At 42.0% G+C, this 23,475-nt stretch overlaps 1 protein-coding gene across 5 annotated transcripts; it reads right to left on the reverse strand.

Annotated features, from left to right (window-relative positions):
* Positions 1–99: 99 nt before the first annotated feature.
* Positions 100–23,163, reverse strand: bdp1 (BDP1 general transcription factor IIIB subunit). Of its 5 annotated transcripts, none has more exons than XM_066710575.1 (40): positions 23,044–23,163; positions 21,575–21,823; positions 20,801–21,449; positions 20,012–20,121; positions 19,604–19,669; positions 19,248–19,373; positions 18,767–18,900; positions 18,517–18,611; positions 18,086–18,140; positions 17,505–17,645; positions 16,990–17,271; positions 16,689–16,770; positions 16,274–16,478; positions 15,402–15,595; positions 14,863–15,253; positions 14,356–14,493; positions 13,764–13,800; positions 13,520–13,627; positions 13,110–13,359; positions 12,829–12,983; positions 12,510–12,672; positions 12,000–12,178; positions 11,474–11,645; positions 11,154–11,332; positions 10,628–10,799; positions 10,306–10,484; positions 9,780–9,951; positions 9,432–9,637; positions 8,697–8,856; positions 6,729–6,907; positions 6,408–6,543; positions 5,890–6,046; positions 5,687–5,753; positions 5,101–5,293; positions 4,690–4,897; positions 4,223–4,256; positions 3,914–4,048; positions 3,406–3,748; positions 3,013–3,253; positions 100–2,698 (listed from the first exon to the last, which is right to left on the reverse strand). In XM_066710575.1, the coding sequence occupies exons 2-40, from the start codon at positions 21,820–21,822 to the stop codon at positions 2,546–2,548; spliced, it is 6,894 nt and encodes a 2,297-aa protein (XP_066566672.1). In that variant the 5' UTR covers position 21,823; positions 23,044–23,163; the 3' UTR covers positions 100–2,545. The 5 variants fall into 5 exon arrangements, with proteins under 5 accessions (XP_066566672.1, XP_066566674.1, XP_066566673.1 ...); XM_066710577.1 differs by having other exon boundaries at positions 13,520–13,624; positions 23,040–23,163; XM_066710576.1 differs by having other exon boundaries at positions 12,510–12,669; positions 23,040–23,163.
* Positions 23,164–23,475: the final 312 nt, after the last annotated feature.

Below are 23,475 nucleotides of genomic sequence, written 5' to 3' on the forward strand. Positions count from 1 at the left end.
CTTTTGGGTGTGTATGTGTATGGCGATCTTTATATAGGCCTACTTATTCATTAGTGTAGATTTTAATCCAATGTGTGCATGCTACAATTAACAATTAAATCACACGTGTACAAAAAGTTTATTAACATTTTACAGGAAAAGCACACATTAGTTCTTCAGTAGAGAAATAACATTGTTTCATCCCAAAAATGAATTCACTTTTTTATTTAACTCAACAGTAGTACTTAAATATTACACAATAGTGCAAGTTTCTTTAACTTCTTGAAAGCAAATCACAGTCATGACAACTGTTGTATTCACACTTCTCTCATTCACAATCATACTGACAGCATTTGAAAGTTGAATTATAATTTAAGAACATGCATGGACTCCATGTGTATATATTCAGATTAGTGGGGTATAAATAAAAAGTACATGTAAAGAGAAACAAAAGATGTTCACTTCAGAATAAGTGCTCATTGGTTATTACTTCTGTATTTGAGTTTTCTTTTGGTGGGGGCAGTGGTGGAAGTGTGGAAGAGAAGGGCCATTAAAACAAGCCTGTGCTATAGTCTTAGACTATTCAGTGTCTAATGAAGTTCAGGGCAATGCCATTCAAATAAATTCACAGTATAATAATTTGCTATGTGTTTGATGAAATTATAGGATCAGAAAATTTCAACCTCCAAATAAGCACAAATGATTTCCAGGCTTCAGGAATCCATACTTTACAATTTACACTTCTCCATAGCTGTACTTAAACCAACACCCTGATATACAGTACTTTTAAATTGTAAAGGGTACAATTTTTTTCCCTCAGAAGATTCAGTAACATTCAAATTAAGGCAACAGCAGAGCATTCAGTATAATGCTTATTAACCAAAAATGTCAGTGTATGAAAATAATCATGCCCTTCTCTACCATAATTAAAATAATATAGAATTAACTAGTACATAGTCCAGCTGCCTTTTTGCCCTTCGAGACACCCACTGAATAAGGAAACAATGTGGCTTAGAATACAGATTTATAATGCATTTAAAAAGGACATTCAAAATTCCTGTTAGTGTTGTAATGTAATTGTAACTATCAAATGTCCTTCAGTCTTGAACTAAAGCTTTCAAGTTATAGGACCTGTAATTAGAACACTACAATCCATGCTTTAATTGGCTTCATCAACAATGCTGTAAATTACATTTTAATGTAATGTTATACAAACAACACACACGAGAAACACTTGTGCGGCGGGGAAAATAGCAGGCATTCACACTCAGATTCAAGCGCAAACCTTAAAAAAGCATTAAAGGTATAGCATCAGCTTATCAGTGCCCTGAGCCAATATTAATTTACTTCAGTAAGTTTTAAAAGTTATTATGCATTTAGGAGTGGGACCCTGCTTATTTTATTTTAATAATATTATTTAAATCATAAAATTATGAAGTTGCAAAAAAGAAAAATGCACAAAGATTTGAATCTTTTCAAGTCATCAATTTAAGGCATAACTGTCTCCGTACCATCAACTGTCAGAGAGAGAAACAAAACTTGTCCATTGGATAGTGTAGAGCAAAAGCTAGCATGAGATATTAATCAAAACAACAAAAAAAAGCTTGTAAACATCAAGCGTCATTTCCTTATTATGGTCTCAAACATTACTGGGATCACAATATACTTGGGTAGGCATATATTAAAGACTTACCAGGGTAAATCTTGAGACTAATAAAAACAGGATTTATTGATTAGTATTGGCCACACCTAGTTCTGCATATAGACAGAAAATGTGTGGAGTTTCAGTGCTAACTGTTAGATTATACAGGAGTGGAAACCTGCTCAACCAGATTAATTCATTATTTACATTTGGATACATTGTACTGTACCAGAAAACTGAGTCAGCAACTTACCTCTCTCTCTCTCTCTCTCTCTCTTATATATATATATACATACACACACACCCTTATACATATATTATACACATATACAAACAGATTATATATACAAACTTATATATATATATATATATATATATATATATATATACACATACACTTCAGAAAAAAAACTCCCCATCAAATGCAGATTATGAAAGTGTTCAATGGATTGCCAAGAAATATCAACATTTTGGATGAAAAAAATGTCCAGATTAAAATAAATTAAAAAAACATTGTGATTACAGTGCTAATACACAATAAGGGTGACTTTTTCATTTTCTAGCAAATCTGGATATAGAACAGAATTTGAGGAATTCCTGTTATTGCCTTCAAAAGGTAATATTACTGATGACTAACAGCTTCTCACTCAATTAGAAGAACCATTGTGATATGATGGGTGTAATTATAGCCAAAGATCTGAATGTTTCCTCCCAGCGGAAGAAAAGTGTCTTTCAGTGCCTAATCACCTAATAGATCCCAGTATTTGCATCTGTAAAAATAATAAGGACACGGCCAGCTCAGCTGCAGATCTGATGCAGTGGTATGCTGAATAGTTAAAGGAGGTCTATTGAAATAAAGATAATTTTACACAAATTGCATCTTCTGCTTATCAGAGTCAGAAACATCTCTGTCAGCTGCCATCATCAGTCTGGCTCATCCACCTCTGTGAAGATGTCACTAAAGAAATACTCAGAGACTTTCGTGGGTCCTTCGTCATTCTCAGAGTTCGTGGCACACAAGACCTCTTGTTTTGGAGTTTCGGAGGTTTTGCTTTCAGTGGCAGAGATGGAAATTGTCTAGAAGGAAAGGGAAATGGAATCAAGGAGTAAAACTTAGTACGAAATGCTTTACTTCAGTGCAAACTCAACACAATGATCCAAACAAGGGGATTAAGATGGAAAGCATGCTTAATTTGGGATGAAGAAGGTTACTTTGAAATAATATTGATTGATATCGGTGAGAATCTTTCACAAAGAAACCAGAAAATAAAAATATGTTTTCAGTATCAATTATTTTACTTCAAAGGTGGACATGGGTAAACATTGACAACAGACAGATTACTAAATGAACACATCTATTACAAGTTTAGGAAACAGGTTTTCGAGCTTACCTGTGATGTGGCTCCGCTCTGAGATGTACTAGGCCTGTGTTTCGCTGGAGGAGAATTAACAATGGAGGAATCGGAGGATGCATCTATGGCGGCAGTAGCTGTAGTCCTTTTCCTCTCAAGCCTAGATGCATTAAACTGAGGTCTCTGTGGAGCAGCCCTAGTTGTCTTCGAGGGAGCAGGACTTGCAGGGGTGTTTTTCTTTGCAAACAAAGATAAAAATCCTCTGGGCTTCCTTCCAGGCCTGAAAGAAAGAAGAGAGAATTAATATTTTATCTACCTCAAATACACAATAAATACTAAACTGTCACAAATGCATATCTCCTGTGTGGACATCTGAAAGAGACAGCTATGTATGTGCCTCCTGGTATCAAACAAATCCAGGTTTTTCCTCACCTTACTAATGAGGTAGTGGAAGCCGGAGGGGCAACCCTTGGGCTGGCGCTCAGATCACTCCCTGTGCTCTCGCTGTCTATGCCTTCTCCTGCTGGCGTGCTGACCTGCTGTGAAAGCTCTTCATTGTTCATTGTACACGGCGAAAGACCCTCTGCATGGGGGACCTCTGACTCCCCAGAGCTCTCCGGACTCACGCTAGGAGCTGGTACTGGTCCCCCACGCACCACCCGGGACAGGCCTGGGGTTTCATCCTGGGTTGGCAAAGGTTTCGAGATTCCCAGGACTCCCTTTGAGGACACGGCAGCTTTCCTGTTCGAGGTGTTAGGTTTCACCTTCAGCTTTCCTGAACCAAGGAGTAAAAACACAGCATGAGGATACATTCAGCCAAGTGACTGTGGAGTGAACTGCCCTGCTAATTGGGTGACACCACTTGGGGATAAGGGAGAATCCATTCAACTAAGCTCTCCAACCTGTTGTGATACAGCAAATTCCGTGTTCAGATACCTACCTCTTCGTGTCCCCATGGGAAGCTTCCTCTTCCCTCGAGATCTGGCATCGTCTTCACTGGTCCCCTCGGTCTCTGCATAGGCAGCTGCGTCCGATTCCACAACAGGTTCCAGAATCAGGCTCACAGGGTCTTCATCTAGAGCAAAGGATGTTCCCCAATTTTCAATACATTTAAATGTACAGACTAAAAACATCTCAATGTGTTAGAAGGATAACCAGGGTGAAAAAATGATATTAAACCAACAAGTACAAAAATAAAACACGATGTGACTGCACAATACCACTGTGAACAATCTGAAACATCCCTCACCGCATGAGTCTGCTGGACACTCCAATCCGTGCGTCTGAAAAACAGGAACGAGAAAGTATATCACCAATATCCCAAACAGGAACATGTAAGAAAATGTCAACATCAAATCTAACCACAATACAATGAATAATACTAATGCTAAGATATCATGGGTATACAGAGGTGGAACTTTGTCCTGCAGTTTTATAGTAAGAGGTAACGCTATTATCAGATGTGTTTTAACAGTGGTCTAGAAGATGCTTCAATAGTACAAATTCCATAATATATATTATTCTCACAAAATATCCTGACTTCGTAAGAACTACAAAAAATACCTTTTAAGAGCTTGTCAATATGATTAATAAAGGAACCTGCTTTTGAAGGAAACAATCAGTGAATTCTCATGTCAATCTATAAAGAATATATATTCTATAACACTGGCAGCTACCATGTCCGTTTTGCTTTAATAAAGAGCATTGATGGTTTACCACAGAAGACGTAGGAGCTGTTAGTGGTGGCTGCCCTGTAGCTTCAGGGCCAGCACAGTAAGAGGCTGTGGCTTCCTGTCCTGGTGATGAGGTGAGAAGGTTCAGTTTCTTTGACGCAGTCCAGTCATCCACATGCACAGACCGTCCCCCACTTTCCCCTCCCACGGTCTGTGCGCCCAACTCGGTTTCTACTGACACTGGAGCACAACTGTAACGGAGACATGGTTGACAAAAATAAAGTTAAATCCAGTGGAAACTAGGGACACGTACAACAAGTATGTTTAACCATAATATTACTTCGGACAATAGGGCGTTTGTTTTTACAAAGGGCCGCTACACTTCACATGACATTTGACATTTTATGAATACGGGCTAAAATGTGATTGATTTTCATCTCTTCATCCCACTCACCTGGACCTCTGTGATGCTCCGAGTAGCACTGCAGGAGGGGACTCTACCAGCACAGGGGGAGGGAAGTCAGTGGAGGCTGGGGTCATGGCGCCAGACACATCCTGGTATGTGTTCAGATCACAGGGCGGGATTTCAAACAAGGTCAGTATAAACGTTGGCTCTTGCTGGGCAGATTCATCCGTCTCCAAGGCCCCTGGAAAAAACACAAGCTACAGCCTAAGACTTAGAGTCTCAAATACCGCAGAAGAAAACCATCCTCGTCCTGATATAAATGGCATGTATCCATCATCTTGTTTAGGGTGCTGAGAATGAAGCAGCATCTTCTATGAACGGGATTCATTTTGAGGTTCATCATCAGCACCAAGTATCTGGATTGTTGCATCAGTACAAGATGTCCATAACAATAGAAGCTGCCATCGACTGCAATTGAAGGTTAGACAAATAAACACAAAACTGCTACAAGTTAACCAGCAGTCTCTAGAACACCAGGAAAAAGTGATTATGTGGTTAGCAGGGGTCCCTGTTTAAAACTAGACAACCCAGTAGCTCTCTCTACAAGCAGGGAAGAATTTTATCAAATAAATACCTTGTGTGACTTCTGTTGTAATCGGGACATTAAGGCTCTCATCGGTCTGGATGCACGTCACCTCCACCTGCAAAGTTACATCACACATTATCTCCCAAATTTTACATCTGTAACAATAACAGACTTGATTTAAACTAAGGGGATGTCAGGGCAGGAGCCAGTGTTGGAGACACGGTGACGTCGTCGACTCGCTCACCACTAACCTGTGCGTCATCAGTGCCAATCACGCTATGCCCTGTGTGCTCACTATCTGTGTCTGCAGACCCCTTTGCAAGACCACTCTCCCTGACAGCACTGCAGGCTCCACTGTCGCTGGATTCAGTGTCAGTTGCTGCTGTGGACTGATTTTGCTCTACAGATCTGTAAGACAATATCAGCAATATTACAACTATGCCTGGGGAAAATGAAAATTCCTCGGAAATGATAACTGTTCCAATTATTCCTAAATTCATGCAGGAAACACATACACATACTGTATATAAGCACATCAACACACAACTAAACCTTAGGAAATAATCTCATACGACAGAAGGTGCTGTGCGTCTCTCTCTAGGCGTGTCTGCTACACCATTATGCCCATTATCATCTACATCAGGAGCGCCGCAGAAGAATACAAAGTCTTAAAGTGACAGGCCCCTTAGCAGACCGTCACAGCATCTTACTGGTTCTTATAAAACCTATAGCTCAGGCGGTGTTAGTCCTGCAGATTGGAGTAACCTACATGTTGGCTTCCTCCTTCTGTACAGTTGAGCACACTGTCTTGTGCACGATTCCTTCTTGTGCCACAAGGTCATTGCTGTTTGCAGTTCTCTTCTCCCTGCTGGAAACCTGGTCTGAAGAAGTTCCAGTTTGATCAACTAAAATGGAAAAAAGCCTTTACAGTATAGACAAAAAAGGCACCAGTATGCAAAGGCTTCATACAAATTCAGAAGCATCATTTCATAAATGCACAAGAGAAAAATATTTTCTTTTTCTATATTTTAAATAGAGTTGGCTTCTATAGCCTGTTGACCCAGCACCCCCTTGCTCCCAGGTCTCTCACCAGAGCTGGGTGGTGTGGCTCCGATAGGGGCCGGCCGTGGCAGAGGGTCTCTGGCTGTCCTGCCCAGGTTGGGGATGGCTTTTGAGAACCTGCTCCTCCGGCAGCAAGACCCAGGCAGGGCTGGGGAGTCAGGAACGGCAGCACTCACGTCTACACTGACCTCAGGAGCCTCGGAGACACTGGAAACAGCATCAAATTACATCTTTATTACTCAAACATTCCTACGCTGAAAGCTCAAAAACTCAAACCTGTGGTAGGAACAGAGTAGAGAAACTAAGCCGCGATGAGAAGAAATGCTTCTATTTGACATTAAACTCCCAACTAACTGTCTGTTCAGGAGATACTCTTGCAGACCTGCCAACCCTGGATTTTTTTTTTTTGAGTAGCACATCAGTAGCATAAGCTAAAGACATTTAAAATTGTCCTGTGCGCATGTGCAACATTCCTCAACCTGTCCACCAGAAAACAACAGTATGCATGTACTTCAAATAACTCCTTTATTACTTTGTTTTTACGTTAACCTGGATTCCTGGTAATGGGAAAGTGCTCCCTGATAGGCTCAATATAAAGTGCAAGTAAATTATTAATAAATAAAAACAGTCTCTGTAGCTACCTGAAAACATAAGTATATTTAGAGCACTGTTGTTTACTTTAGCTCTCAAGACAACACAAGATTTAATGAGTAAATAAAGTGGCAGCACAGTCAATGAATAATACCTAAAATATTAGTGCACTTTATGTTCCAGCTAACCTTGCTATGCCGTGCATGGCTGTAAGAAGGCATCACACGTTAGTTTGTTTCCAACACCTAGACATGAGAGTGGAAAGTCAGAAGGTCTGAAGAGGAGCACCACAAGTGCTACAACCTAGGCCAGGGGTATGGGGGCTGCCGAGGCCCTCTTTGGGGTCCACGGGTAAAGCCCTGGTGGGGGTTCCAGGGGGGCTTTGCCAGCCATTTCTGGCTATTTCATGAGTGTGTCTGGCACTAGAATGATATCAAATATGCAGTGAATCTAATCAATAATCAGCCCCAGAGCTGCATTGTGTGGTTGGTGCTTTTATGTTCAGTATTTGTAATACTCCTTTTACACAAGTAATTATGGTATGTTCTGTGTTCAGTATTCTAATACTCCATGTATGCGTGTAATTATGGTATATTCAGTGTCCTAAGTGTTGTTGTTTTGAGAGACAAAGCGGTTACTGTGTTGAGAATGAGTAATATGTGGAGACTAAATTGTGTTAAACTATAGTAATCTCTGGTCGATTTAACAGGTGCTTGTAATTAATGTCTCAGCTCTCGAATAACTTAATATAAGTGTTTGCAGTTTACTCAAATTATTATTATTATTATTATTATTATTTTTATTTCTTGGCAGATGCCCTTATCCAGGGCGACTTACAACATAAGTGCAAAAATACAGAGAAGTACAAGGCATTATCACGATGTTTTCAAGTAGACGCTTCCGATTCAACATGCGTCTCTCGACTTACGTGCTATCGACTCATGTCTTCGGTCTCGGACGCAAATTAGGGTGTAACTTCGGGGGAGACTGTTCATGAAATCCACCCTGCATCGCTGTGACTGTGCCCACAGCGCTCCTCACATACCGGTCCCCACACATGTACACAGGAGATATTCTCGGTGCTCATCGACCCCCCTTCCAAATGTTTTAATTGCCAAATTTACTGCAAGTGATTTAGTGCTTCATAATGTATAAACACTGACATGCTTTATTTCTCGTGTAGCGAATATACATTCAGACAAGACTGTTAGTGCCCACAGCACTGTGCCGGGGTCCTGAGACTGACGTCAGAGCCGTGCAGTGGAGCCTATTGATTGACAGATCGGGGCGGGGGCGGGATTTTTGCGTATTTTGGTGTTGCAATGCATACCACTGTACTTTGTCAAAATACGTACAGTTGGCAGGTCTGCTATTAAACCTCTGCTTTCCCAACTAACTTTCTTACCTGGGGGTGTCATCGAGTTTTTGCACGTCTTCACACAATTCCGGTTTATCTCTGGGTTTTCCTGGGACGTCTTTCTCTTTCCCACTGTCTAAGACAGGCTTCTCCTCTTCAGAAGACTTTTGCTCAGTCACAGGCACGTCTGGACTGTCGGAAGGCAAGACTGCAAGAGATATTTCTCAAATGTCAATGATTATTGGAGGAGAGAGAGTGCCACATTCATTTGCTTTCAGAAACAAGTGCGTTGGTATCATTTTGGTGCAGTACATATTTGGCCAAAAGATCAATCAATACCTTTTCAAGCCCCTAAAACTTTAAATTTGAATATAGATGGGTTTCTGCCGAATCACCCATCTACAATGGAGCCAATCCCATGTCCAGCATTTTACTCTGTTCATTTACTAGAACTGAACCTTTCAAAAACACCTCAGGGGAAATCTCTCAGCTGTGTCCGTCTTTTTAATGCCACAGTGCCTGTTTAGAGAACTTACGATTTTCTTCCCCTCTCATGGGAGTCACTATGGGACAAAGTGGTTTTGAAAAAGATGCAGCCTTCGATTGCTTTTAGTCTGCTTGTTAAGGTACAATTTCTCAAACAAATTGCCAGATAAAAATAATTACATAAAAAAAAAAAAAACGGTGATAATAAGCTGAAATGGGTTCTATTAAAAATCCACAGGTAGGACAATCTGCATGCAAGTTTTTAAACTACATTTCCCGGCTATTGTTGTAGATCACCTATCTCCCTGTTCCCAGGTCTCTCACCAGAGCTGGGTGGTGGGGCTTCGCTCGGGGCCGGCCGTGGCTGAGGGCCCCTGGCAGTCCTGCCCAGGTTGGGGATGGGCTTTGAGAACCTGCTCCTGCGACCGCGAGACTCGGCCAGGGATGGGGAGTCAGGAAAGGCAGCACTCGACTCTACACTGACTTCAGGAGACTCGGAAACACTGGAAAACAGGATCGCATTACTTAATCTATAACAAACATTCCTAAGATGAAAAATAAAAACACTGACAGTAGGATGTAATGAAGTGTGGCAGCAAATCCTGTAATATGCTGTCCTTGTCTTTTTTTTTTTTTTTTTCTTACCTGGGGGTGTTATCGCTCTTGTGTGTCTCTTCACCAGGGATGTCTGGGATGTCTTTCTCTTTCATACCATCTGAATCCGAGCTCTCCTCGACAGAAGACTTCTGAGACGACTCGGCCGTGAGAGGTACAGCAGAGCGGTCTGACGGCAAAGCTGCCAGGGATTCGTTTTCAACTGTTCATGATTATTTGGGAAGAGATGAATTTCACATTAAGCAACCAGAATACAAAGTAACTTATGTGTAACAAACATTTAACAGGCTTGACAAAAACTTATCCTATTTTAGCAGGCCTCTGTATGGGACATTCATGCCATACTGGGTTCCTAAGGGTATATTTGCTTCCAAACACAAGTGTGTATGTTGTATCACTGTAGCTGTGCCTTTTGTTTTTGTACCTGGAGATGTAACACAATAGAAAAAGGTTGTTGACTTATACTTGTATGCCTAAATCATAATTCAATGACCATAAAATGATTTCAAGAATAGTTTTAGACATCCCCCTATCTCCCTGCTCCCAGGTCTCTCACCAGAGCTGGGTGGTGGGGCTTCGCTCGGGGCCGGCCGTGGCTGAGGGCCCCTGGCAGTCCTGCCCAGGTTGGGGATGGGCTTTGAGAACCTGCTCCTGCGACCGCGAGACTCGGCCAGGGATGGGGAGTCAGGAAAGGCAGCACTCGACTCTACACTGACTTCAGGAGACTCGGAAACACTGGAAAACAGGATCGCATTACTTAATCTATAACAAACATTCCTAAGATGAAAAATAAAAACACTGACAGTAGGATGTAATGAAGTGTGGCAGCAAATCCTGTAATATGCTGTCCTTGTCTTTTTTTTTTTTTTTTTTCTTACCTGGGGGTGTTATCGCTCTTGTGTGTCTCTTCACCAGGGATGTCTGGGATGTCTTTCTCTTTCATACCATCTGAATCCGAGCTCTCCTCGACAGAAGACTTCTGAGACGACTCGGCCGTGAGAGGTACAGCAGAGCGGTCTGACGGCAAAGCTGCCAGGGATTCGTTTTCAACTGTTCATGATTATTTGGGAAGAGATGAATTTCACATTAAGCAACCAGAATACAAAGTAACTTATGTGTAACAAACATTTAACAGGCTTGACAAAAACTTATCCTATTTTAGCAGGCCTCTGTATGGGACATTCATGCCATACTGGGTTCCTAAGGGTATATTTGCTTCCAAACACAAGTGTGTATGTTGTATCACTGTAGCTGTGCCTTTTGTTTTTGTACCTGGAGATGTAACACAATAGAAAAAGGTTGTTGACTTATACTTGTATGCCTAAATCATAATTCAATGACCATAAAATGATTTCAAGAATAGTTTTAGACATCCCCCTATCTCCCTGCTCCCAGGTCTCTCACCAGAGCTGGGTGGTGGGGCTTCGCTCGGGGCCGGCCGTGGCTGAGGGCCCCTGGCAGTCCTGCCCAGGTTGGGGATGGGCTTTGAGAACCTGCTCCTGCGACCGCGAGACTCGGCCAGGGATGGGGAGTCAGGAAAGGCAGCACTCGACTCTACACTGACTTCAGGAGACTCGGAAACACTGGAAAACAGGATCGCATTACTTAATCTATAACAAACATTCCTAAGATGAAAAATAAAAACACTGACAGTAGGATGTAATGAAGTGTGGCAGCAAATCCTGTAATATGCTGTCCTTGTCTTTTTTTTTTTTTTTTCTTACCTGGGGGTGTTATCGCTCTTGTGTGTCTCTTCACCAGGGATGTCTGGGATGTCTTTCTCTTTCATACCATCTGAATCCGAGCTCTCCTCGACAGAAGACTTCTGAGACGACTCGGCCGTGAGAGGTACAGCAGAGCGGTCTGACGGCAAAGCTGCCAGGGATTCGTTTTCAACTGTTCATGATTATTTGGGAAGAGATGAATTTCACATTAAGCAACCAGAATACAAAGTAACTTATGTGTAACAAACATTTAACAGGCTTGACAAAAACTTATCCTATTTTAGCAGGCCTCTGTATGGGACATTCATGCCATACTGGGTTCCTAAGGGTATATTTGCTTCCAAACACAAGTGTGTATGTTGTATCACTGTAGCTGTGCCTTTTGTTTTTGTACCTGGAGATGTAACACAATAGAAAAAGGTTGTTGACTTATACTTGTATGCCTAAATCATAATTCAATGACCATAAAATGATTTCAAGAATAGTTTTAGACATCCCCCTATCTCCCTGCTCCCAGGTCTCTCACCAGAGCTGGGTGGTGGGGCTTCGCTCGGGGCCGGCCGTGGCTGAGGGCCCCTGGCAGTCCTGCCCAGGTTGGGGATGGGCTTTGAGAACCTGCTCCTGCGACCGCGAGACTCGGCCAGGGATGGGGAGTCAGGAACTGCAGCACTCGACTCTACACTGATTTCAGGATCCTCGGAAACACTGGAAACAGCATCAAATTACATTCTTATTACTCAAACATCCTACACTGAAAGCTCACCACAATCCCGTGATGGGAACAGAGTAGAGAAGTTAAGCAGCAAAGAGAGCAATCACTTCTATACTACATTCAACTGTCGATTTTTCTCGTTTTTTCTGATTTCTTTTTCTTTCTTTTTTGGCTATACTGTTTTTCACAAGTTCAAAAATTCAAAAAGGAATATTAATCCATAAGCAAATATAATTAAAAAAAATAATGTTGAAGTAATAAAATATGTATTTATAAACGTATATACTTCATAGAGTTTTTCCCCCAAAGAGAATCTCATCTTACCTGGGAGTTTCAGCTTGTTTCTGTGTCCCCTCAGGTATTTCCTCTTTATCACTGCGTCCTTCTGAGAGGTCCTTCTCTTTCAAACTGTCCGAGTCCCGCGTCTCCCCTTCAGAAGACTTGTGTACCACAGACTCCACAGTAACGGGCACTGCTGAACTGTCTGCTGCGAAAGATGAAAGAAAGATGCATGTCATATTGATTTGTACTTAGAATTAAATGGTTGGTGTTGCACTGAAGTGGCCCAGCTTGGGCAGGCACTCAGCAGGCGTAAACCATTCATTACATAACTTAAAAAACATGAGACTACACCAGCACTCACCATGCGGGGCTTCGCTCGGGGCCGGCCGTGGCTGAGGGCCCCTGGCTGTCCTGCCCAGGTTGGGGACGGGCTTTGAGAACCTGCTCCTCCTACAGCGAGACCCAGACAGGGCTGAGGAGTCTGGGCTTGAGAGGCCTTCCTTCGCATCTGAAACACTTTATACATTGATAACCAGAGTAAGAAATACATTTAAAAATTCATCTGAACAAAGCAAATATGGCTTGAAAAAAGACGAGTAGGTCATAAGTGCCAAGTATATGAAAATAACTGGCTTCACCAACCAGACATCGTTTGTCGATTCTCTCTTTGGGGTTTGGGGTTCTTCCGCAGGGCTCAGTGTCTCACAACTGGCTGCTTGGGAGGCCATCTCTGGCTCCTCAGTAATGTCTGTACAGGTTACAGCCACAGGGGAGTCACAAGTCATTGCTTGAGGGGCTTCAGAGAGACATTGTGATTGGTCAGCTGGCTCCGAGTCCAGCTCCTCAATGACGACCTGCTGCTGGCTGGAAGGCTCCTCGGAAATGACTTGTTCTGCTCCAAGGAAAAGAAAAGGGTAAGTAATAAAGAGAAAAACAAAAAATCTGTCAGTCTTTCATTAAGCAATGATACTCGCCAACTTTATGAATTACAGACTACCAGACCCTGATATACACCAAAGTTCAGTTGCAGTGAAGAAGCGCATCATTCATACCGGAGCTTGGTCCTCCCGTCACCGGGGATAGAAACTCTGGGTGTCTTATGGTCAGCAGAGTCTGGGCCGCCTCTGTGTTGATTTCTGTATCAGATTCTGAGATTTCTGCTATGGAAGAGACCGGGAAATCCAAGTCCGATACTGTCAGTTCTGCATTTGTAGAGTTTAGTTATATGCATATACTTCATATTATTATTTAAACTGAATTCAGTAAAGCAAATCATAAAGAACTGGAAAAACTTACCAGTCATGCATTCCTGGGAGATAAAGTGAATCACATCCTAAAATAAAGGATGGCACACGTTAGTAACTTCGGCAGATCTCTGTGAATTAAATTAATTTCTTAAAGGACTTTCATAATGGATGCAAACAGGCAAAATTAAAGTGGTTGAAGAAGCAGCAGTTGCTTCTAGTACTTCATATATTTTAATAGCACTTCACAAGTCATTAAGTGTATACAATGTACCTGAAGTGAAATTGCAAGGCCTGTAAATCTAGGGTTAAAACACCCTGATAACTTCAGACAAGATTTTTGTGGATAGTTTACAAGTGTTCGCTTGCTACGACATTTCAAACAGAAGAAAGTTCAAAGCCACCATTGCCAACTGTTTCCTACTAAGATGTATTTAAACCACAACAAGAGGAGAACTGGGGAGGTCAGGCTACACTGCCTCCCTTGAAGTTAGTTTGTTGTAATTGGGCATAGATAACAGGAGGCACGTCTAGGTCAGCCAAGAAAACCCCGAACACAAACCTCCGCTTGTGTTGATCACAAACAACAAATATTAGGCAACTACTGCATTTCTAAGCATTAAAACAACTCATTAATCACTTACAACCAATAAGTCCAACTGATTTTCTGTGGCCACTACCCCTTCCTCTTGTGAGCCGGGGCCCAGGGCACACACTGACTGAGAATAGATTGTGTGCTCAGACTCGCTAGTGCAGTGTGTGTCAATGTGTGAGATCTCAAGCTGTGTGGAAACAAGTAAATATGGAAGGAAGAGTTATGGAAACGGCAACACAACAAAAACTAACAAAACTCATAAATCAAGGAAACAAAGCACACGTGAAAGTCTATTCACAAAGTTAGGAAAGTAAACAAATGTAGCGAAGTATAACAAAATACATTGTTAATTCAATATTATCATTCAACATTATTCCCTAAATCACAAAAATACAACTTTGTGAATAGAAACCATTGTGTAAATGGATGGAAATGTAATAAATAAACAAACACAAATAAATGGATCATAAAATGGAGGTCTTGACCTTAATGAGAGTGTAATGAATGAAATGCACTCTGATTTCATAAGCTGCAACCAGGAGCTGGGCAAGCTTACCTCCTCCATGGTCTCTTCCACCTCCACAGGAATGGCGACGGGCGAACGCAGGCTGACGGGCACAAACGCAGGGGCCTGGTTCAACTCCTCGGGGTTTGTGGGATAGCAGTAGTCCTCCTCGGTCCTCCCCTCGTCCGCCTCCTCCTCGTTGTCATCCTCGTTCTCAACCGACGCCCTCAGCATCACCAGTTTTGCCTTCCCCGCCCTGCGCTCCTTCTGGTTGCAGCTCGTGTTGGGTTTGGGTTTCTTGGCACCTCTGCGAATGGACGGGGCGTCCTCCTGGGGTTGTGGCAGGGAGGCAAAGGGCGAGGCCTCAATGGAGTCGTCTCCACCATCGTCATCGTCTTCAGGTTGTTGCAGGTGCTTGGAGAACTTTGGGATTCTTCCTGACCTACGGTGCCCAAGAAAACAGATTTCTGGAAGTTAAAGTGAAATGGTTTCCATTTGACCAATATTTCAAATATGACTTCTCTTCTCTGATGTTCTGATGACATCCCCCTTCTTAAAGCAACAGCCGAGTCTCAAACTTGAGAGCTTGCCTGGTGGGCTTGCTTAGCATGTGTTCCTGGACGGCAGTGAGATCCGCTTCCTCCTCCTCCTCCTCCTCTCCCTGGCTCTCACAGTCCGATGACAACACCCTGGCGCGTCTCTTGTCCCTCTTTGAGCTCCTCTTCCTTTCCACGAAGGAAGGAGCCACACAATCAGTAGTCTGGTCTTCAGTTTCTTTGCTGGCCTGCAATGCAACACAACACACGAACAAGATGAGCATAACCCAATTAAAACTGGTGCTGGTGGTTCTGCAACACTTTGTTTTCTTAACATACTATACATGCATGTTGTAGTACAAAAAAGCAGGAATCATTTGAAGAATGTTATGGATTTTAAGTCTGTACATTTATTATATATATATATATATATATATATATATACAGCTCTGGAAAAAATTAAGAGACCAGTGCAAATCAGCATCTCTACATGTATGGCAACCATTCCCCTCATTCATATTTTTATTTGGAATTTGGAAGAAATGTTGTCAGTAGTTTATAGAATAAAACAAAAATGTACCCAAACACATACCTATAAATAGTAAGAACAGAGAAACTGATAATTTTGCAGTGGTCTCTTAATTTTTTCCAGAGCTGTATAAATAAATAAATAAATAAATAAATACACACACACACTTGTTTCTGTCTGAAAACCAATTAAAAGTAAATTCTCTTCAGGGACCAGAGAATAATAATAAAGAGTTTTCCTGAGCCATAAGTAATAAATGTCCCAGGTCAACAGTACTTTTTAAGGGCCTGCTATACACTCTCGTCAATGCTAAAAATAAGCTTCTCATTAGCTGCACTAATATTTAGAGTGAGACCGAGCTGTCTGTGGACAGGAAATTATTGTTTTCTGTTCATGCCTGGGAGACTGCAGTCCTTTTCGCTTTCGCCGGTTCCCCCTCAGTCTCGACCTCAGCCCCGGGTTTCTCCGCAGCCTCCTGGGCCTTCTTGCCCCTTCTCTTCCCCAGGTTGGGCTGTGGTTTTTGGAGGCGGCCTCTGCCAAGCCCAGCTGGTTTGCCTCCAGGCCCCTTTCTCTCCTTCCCTGGCATTTCTGTCTCCTGTGACCTGCAAGGTAAGCCACCGATGGTAAACTTTGCCATGGTTTAACTTTTTAATGCTTGTTGTTGAGTTCATAAAGGAAATGTTTCTTTTGGGTGTCCTAAACAACAACAACAATCATTATTATTACAGTGTGATTATCAATGGTGTATACTTTTTTTTTTTTACCTTTTGAGGCACACAGTCTCCTATTCCAAAATAAACAAAACCCCCTACCCGTCAGCATCCTCGGCAGAAGGCTGGGCATTAGATTGAGCATCGTCAGACTTCTCACCAACAATGGCATCATCTGCTGGCCCTACAGGAAACGGCATGAGCAGCAACATTCTCTTTTTGGTATTTAAATAGATACAAAGCTGTCAAATGTGTAATGAACATCTGAGAAGCAAAGGCAAGTATACTGATTAGAAGAACCAGTGCTAACTGACTAAAAAAGTAAACTCAACTAACTATAATAGCTACAATATTAAAGTAATACAATAAAATTATTAACATATCTCTCTAGTGTAAACTGTACCTTCTTCGAGTGTTTTTTTCATCCTTTTTTTCTGTCTTTTCTTGTCGTCCCCTGGCTTTTCTAGACAGGCCTCCTCAGCCCCTTCGGCCTCCTTCTTGCGTTTGCGTTTCTTTTTGGCCGGGGGAGCATCCGGACTGGCTTCTGCCTCCTGGCAGTCGTTCACATTGAAAGTCTCCTCATTCTCCTTCTCAGCTGTCTCCGAGTCACCCTCCCCACCGTCGCTGTCCGCCCCCACCAGGGCGACACTGCCTTCGGGGGCCTCCTCCGGATCACCCTTGTTTTCTGAATATACAGATAAATTTTTGATAAAGAGGACTTCGCTGCTTCTTGTTTGGTATGAGTGTAGCAGAGAGCAGCATGTCATCTATATAGCATTCGTCACCTTCAAAAACACAGCTTTCGTACACAACCTCATCAAAAGAAAAAAAAGCAGCCCAATTGCTTTGAACCACACGAAAACAATAAAACCCCGTCCTGTTGCCATCTTGTCAGGGCAGAAGCAGAAAAGTCGTTACCTTTTCGCTTGGTTCTTGGTTTTGCTGGCTTCCTCTGCCTCGCACTCTTGGTTTTCGATTTGTTCTTTTTCCTCTCGTCGTCAGCTCGGATCCTCTCAAGCAGTTCGCTGAAAAACTCGATATCGATGGGCTTTTTCTCTTCTGCAGGGCAAAAACAAAGAATGGAATAAATAAGCGATATAAAACAGAGGTTCCTCATAACTGTGCCTCTCAATTGTGAATGGTGATTGATGCTTTTCTTGTTTGTTTTTGTAACATACTTTGTAACATATTATATAGAGATTCCTTGTGGCTACAGGCAAAAAGGAAATAAATCAGTGTTGCACAGGCTACAGTATAGAGCACTTCATCAGTGGGCTTCCATTCAATCACAAAGAACACACTGAAAATAATGAAGTGAAATAAAATCGAAGGACATTTATATAATTAAAACTGCTACTCATTCAGTTTACCATTTATTTCTGCCCTTTTTTCCTTCCACAATCATTTAAACTTCCCCATTGCCAATCATTTCAGATGTCAAAATTCAAGTAGGGGCTATTAAAACGTCTCGTTTCCTGATTAAGATTCCAAAGACTTACTGAACGCTTTATCTATCCTCCAGGAATTTGTCTTCTCCTCTTTCTTGAATTTGTTCTGTTGCGAAAAAGAAAAAATACAACCATATGAGGATTTAATATTGCACTTGATTTCTAAATAGTTGCAGTCAAAACGTTACCTATCCCAACTTAACTCCCTTCGACAATTCCTGTTCACGATTCATAAACTGGAATTTGTACAGTATTGACAAATCCGAGTCAGTGTTCCACAAATGCTGATAAGATGCATCTGATAAACAAGTATGGTTTAATTAACAACATTTATCACAACTAAACCCATCAGAAAATACCACTGTTTCATATGATGAGTGTGAATACAATCGACTACTGTACATCTTCATATGCGTGTCAATCCTGTTCAGGAGTCTAAATAGCAACATTGTACTGAAAGTGATTCAGAGAGAAACTCAAACCTTGATCTCAATCCTGGCCCTGTGTGGAAACAACTGACCAATCATGGAGAAGTCTGTGCCCACCATGCTTATCGCCAGGAAGAACATGTCAGTCTCTGGAATGACAGAAATCCAATAGTCCGACATGAAACGGTCAGGTGTTTAAACTGTAAGTACAGTATGTATAACATAATAGTACACACAAGAAAAATAGGTGATCCTTTATAATGTCTTGGACCTTTTTGCTCTTACCAGTTTAATTGAGATTTACCTTTATTTGACCACGGCTTGGTGTAGTTGGCTTTCCGAAAGCTAGAGTACGTTGTAGTAGAACCGCGCTCAAAGATGGGGTCGTTTTCCTCTACCACATTGGGGCCTTTGACTCTCAAAACCTCGACAGTTAAACTGAGAGAAACAGGAAGACACGGTCAAGGGGCTGCTGGGAGGACCAGAGATTCCCAACTGGCTTGATTTTGTCAGAACACATATATAAGAAGCATTTAATTCTTAACGTCTAAATGGATCCTAAAGATTCTCTAAAATTTCACCAGCAATCCTCCACATCTGATAAATACTTTTGTTTCTCCACTTCTAGGCTTTCCTGGCATTCTTTCTCTGCCCACTAGATACATGCTTTTTCATCTGTATTTTAGTTTTAAGTTCAGCTACACCCTGGTCCTTAATTCGGCTCTATGCTGCAGTGTTCCAGTTTGGAAAATCCAACTACAGCACAAAAAGAGGTTTTGAATTACCTTTCTTCGTCAATGATAAGTGTGCCATCCTCAGCCACTTTCACTCTGGGCACGACAAGCTGGTCATCTTGGACCGGTTCATCATTATTATCATCATCATCATCATCCATCTCCTCGTTCACTGGCCTGAGGACGAGACAGGAACTCAGTTCTTACTTCAGGAATTCAAAAACGTCACCACCAGTATATACATACCGATGATGTATTCCTAGACTAATTATAAGGGTGGCAAGCTTGAAGACAACTATTGGCATTTATGCTTTTTCAGACACCAAAGTTAATACTGTAGGTTCTTTTACAGGTGTGCTGTTACAGTTTAGTAAGCAGACAAAAGAAAACATGGCTTGGATTCTTACGGTCTGACGGGTGTCGGGGGCGGCATCACTCTCTCCGTTTGCTTGTGCTCCGGCTCAAGCGCAGATCTGTGGTTGATTAATTTGAGTAGTGGAGAATTAGACGTTTTGACTGGTTTCATTACACAGTCACAAAGGATAATGCTTTAAGCTCCAATACAGATTTAGATATGTTTATTCCTGAAACTGGCTTTGGCTGGATTTTAAACACCTGAATCTGCAAATCACAAAAGTCCTCACAATATGTTTTAAAAGAAATGGCGGGAAACCATTTGCAGAAGAAGAATTCAAAACAAAAGAAGTTTAAACATGGTATAATACTTGGCAGAACATGATCATGATAACCTCAGGCTAAGTATGGTTTCAGAAAACATGCCACACACATTTCAATATACTCAAAAGCCAACTTACTTCATTGGATTGCTCTCTGGCAAATAGTATATGAAGTCTCTCATAACCATCTTGCTCCGGTCCTGAGGGACAGTGTACTCTAACATAGATGTCTTCCCCTTCTTAAGTCTCTGTACATGAAAAAAAACTAGGTCAGTGTAACAATGAAAAATCGATTGGTGTTAAAAACTACTACTCACTGCCTCTGTAAAGTTGCTTTTCGTACACTTTTCACATTTCCATACGAAGTGTTTTGAAGCCATACGAAAACACATTCAGAAATGCAACTGCACAGGAATATGTAATGACAGAAGATAATACATAAGACATATCTTCCTTTACTGTCTAATCCCAGAATTGACTTTTCTAAATTCATGCAATTCTGTTTTCAAATTGAAGTCATATTAACGTTTGTCCATTCATGAGAAAAAGGGCATTTTAGCCGTTTCTCACAAAATGAGAAAAGATAAAATATAGGATTCAAGATATGTGAAGACTTCTGCTGTTAATTTGACATTACTACCAATTAACTTTGGTGTAATGGCCTCAGTTTAATAGTGTGTTTGTGCATGACAGTCTGCGCTTGTGTGTTTGGAAGGTGGGTGCTGGTATCCATTTACTTTTTCAATTGACAGGTTCTGCCTCTACTTGTCTACTGAACTAGACATAAGTCTTACGTTTATTATTGGTCGAAACATTTGGTCAAACTTTTCCATTAAGGAAGATGAAGGATATTACAGACTATAATGGCAGAATTGCTTCAGTATGTAAAAAAATAAACCTTTCCAGCCATAAACGTGTGCAGCTTACCTTTTCATTTCTGATTTCCTGCTTAAGAAGCTCTCTCAGCTTGCGTGCTTTAAGGATTCTCTCCCGGTCTTCAGAAATGCTCAGCTTATTCAGAGGCAAAGACGGTTGGGAGGGCAGCTGCTTTGATGACACAGTGCTCCCTTTCGTGTCTTTTCCATTAGTGGCTGAGGACCCGGAGACAAGCCGAGCCCTGCCTTGAGACGTGCTTGCTTGCGAGTCCTTCATCTTGACTGGGGACGGACTAGGCTTCTGTGCATTTTCAACAGCTGCTTTTTTCACCTGACCAGCAGGCGGGTGTTGATTTGAAGTGACAGCAGTGTCATCTTTGAGGTGTCCAGATTTCTCCGCCACCTTCGCCTGCCTACCTCCAGAGGGTCTTCTCCGGCTGGGTGACCTGAGGACAGCGTGGGGGGCATCGTCCGTCTGTGTGCCGTCCTCTGGGGTTGTTACGTTATTCTCGATAACAGGTGACGCAACTTGCTTGGCAGGGGGAGACCTAGGGGTGGCTCTGGCTGGAGGCCGTGCAGGTGCGGGAGTAGGCCTCGGCTTGGCCAGGTTGGGCATTGCGGAGAAGCGTTTTCTTCTCTGTAGAGCGGGGGCCGAGGGATTACTGCTGCCGGCGCCTCCAGCATCTTGGCTCTTTTCAGCTCTATTGTGATAAGAAGCAAAGATCAAATAAAGCTAATAACAACAAACTTAAGTGCGGATGTCTGTGAACACAATTCCAGGAGAGCAATGTTAAATGATTTATAAATGTATCTGTAAAATACTCACGGATTAACCGGCACGTTCTGTTGGGCAGCGTCCAGTGCTGCCTCATCTGAGCTGCCTGCTGGAACTATAGGCTGAGTTACGGCGGCTCCTTCACCCGCCACCTCCTGCTCAGCAGCCTGGTTGTCCTCCCCAGCTTTCCATGATGCGCCGGCATCCTCAGAGAGCTTCTGATCCTGAGACGGAGCTGGGGGGCCTCTTCCTCCAGGCCGGACAAAGGGCCTCACACTTATCCTTGATCTGCGCATCATCCTAGAAGGCGTCAAGACACGTCATGAACTCGTTCGCGCCAATGCATGAGTTGCATGACCGGCGGTGCTTTGCTTTCATTTGCTCCCAAATGCCTAAATGTCAAACAGGTTTGACTTGGTTTACTTCATTAATGATATTAAGAGCAAGAGAGAAGACGGACAATAGTGAACATATTCATTTTCATTCATTAACTGAATAGGCACCTTTCTTTAAAAGTGGCTCTGTGGTTGCTGTGGGGAAGTGGTGTCCTAACTGTGATTAAAAACGTGAAAAACAAACAAAAAAAACCACGTTGCTGCCTGTAGCCACCTTACATTATTTGGGGTTAAAGTCTGTTTAGTGCCCAACCCATTACGTCAGCATGCAACCTGTCAGCTGGGCTGTGATGTGACCCACCGTAAGGCCTGTGTCAGCAAAACATAGTTTAACTTCCGGGGCAGCAGCACTCTCTCTGGAAAACCAGTTTGCAAAGTTTCAAATGCAATAATAATGAAAATGCCCAATGAGAAACCCGTCAATAAAGACACATAATAATGCAGATCAAATACCTTATTAGTAAGGCATATGACGTAAGCGAAACGAGAGTAGTACTAATAAGTGCGTGCCACAGCACACTATAAAATGCTCCAGTTGCAAACGGGGATATTGGATACTTTTAAAAGGCATTTAGTAATAATACAGAAGTACACACATACTCTATAGGTACAATTTGCAATGGCAGCTCTTTAAAAATACTCAGTATTGCCCTGAAACATATACCACAAACCAGCATTGTCGTGCTACATATTTGCCGCACACACTGATAGGAAACAATTACAATTAAGTTGCGACTTAAAATGAGGGAAGAAATGATTGGTATGTGTTATGCACTTTACCTGAGTGTTTTATAAAAAATATTGATATGACAACTCAGTATGCAAAGGGAAACATCCAAACTCATGTGATACTATTGAACATGTCACCGTGCAATTCACAACCGACAGATTCGTCAAACAGACACTAAAGTAAAGTGACAGGGAAGACCTTAGTGTCTGGTACTGATAGAAAATACAATTTTATCTGTAATTAATTCAAACTGCAATCGATTTTCAGCAATTTAGCGTCAATTCGGCACATCTGAACCCACAGTTTAACAAATGGGCTACAGTATAAGGGGTTCACTAAAACATGCTAAATATAATACCTAGAGACTAGATACTGTGAATGTGGATCTCACCTACTTCAGGGGTTATACTGTCCAAATGTCATCCATTAGCCTGGCGACCTCTTCACTGATTTCCAAGTTTCCCACTTTTCACCACGTTAGGCTCGCCGCCATGCTGTTCTCGGTGAAGTCAGAGCTCAATGCGGATACAGTTGAGAGGGGGATTGTGGGAGTTGTAGTTTACAACCTTATGAAACCTTCCCTGTTCTCGAACAGCAAAATACAACTCCCACAAAGCAGCGCACTGGAGTGTCTTGAACTTTGCAAATGCTGCAATAAGAGTTGATTGACTGCAACAAAGAGCCTCTATAGAGAATCTGTAATTTTTTACAATGTTTGACTGTGGCCGTAAATATTGTTTGTCACATGACAGAAAAAAATTATATTACACACACTGCTTTGTGTGAGACAGAATATGTCAGTGAGGTTTGAAGTATGTATGTAGTAT

The sequence above is a fragment of the Amia ocellicauda genome, chromosome 8 (genome assembly GCF_036373705.1).
Source record: "Amia ocellicauda isolate fAmiCal2 chromosome 8, fAmiCal2.hap1, whole genome shotgun sequence".
Lineage (NCBI taxonomy): Eukaryota > Metazoa > Chordata > Actinopteri > Amiiformes > Amiidae > Amia > Amia ocellicauda.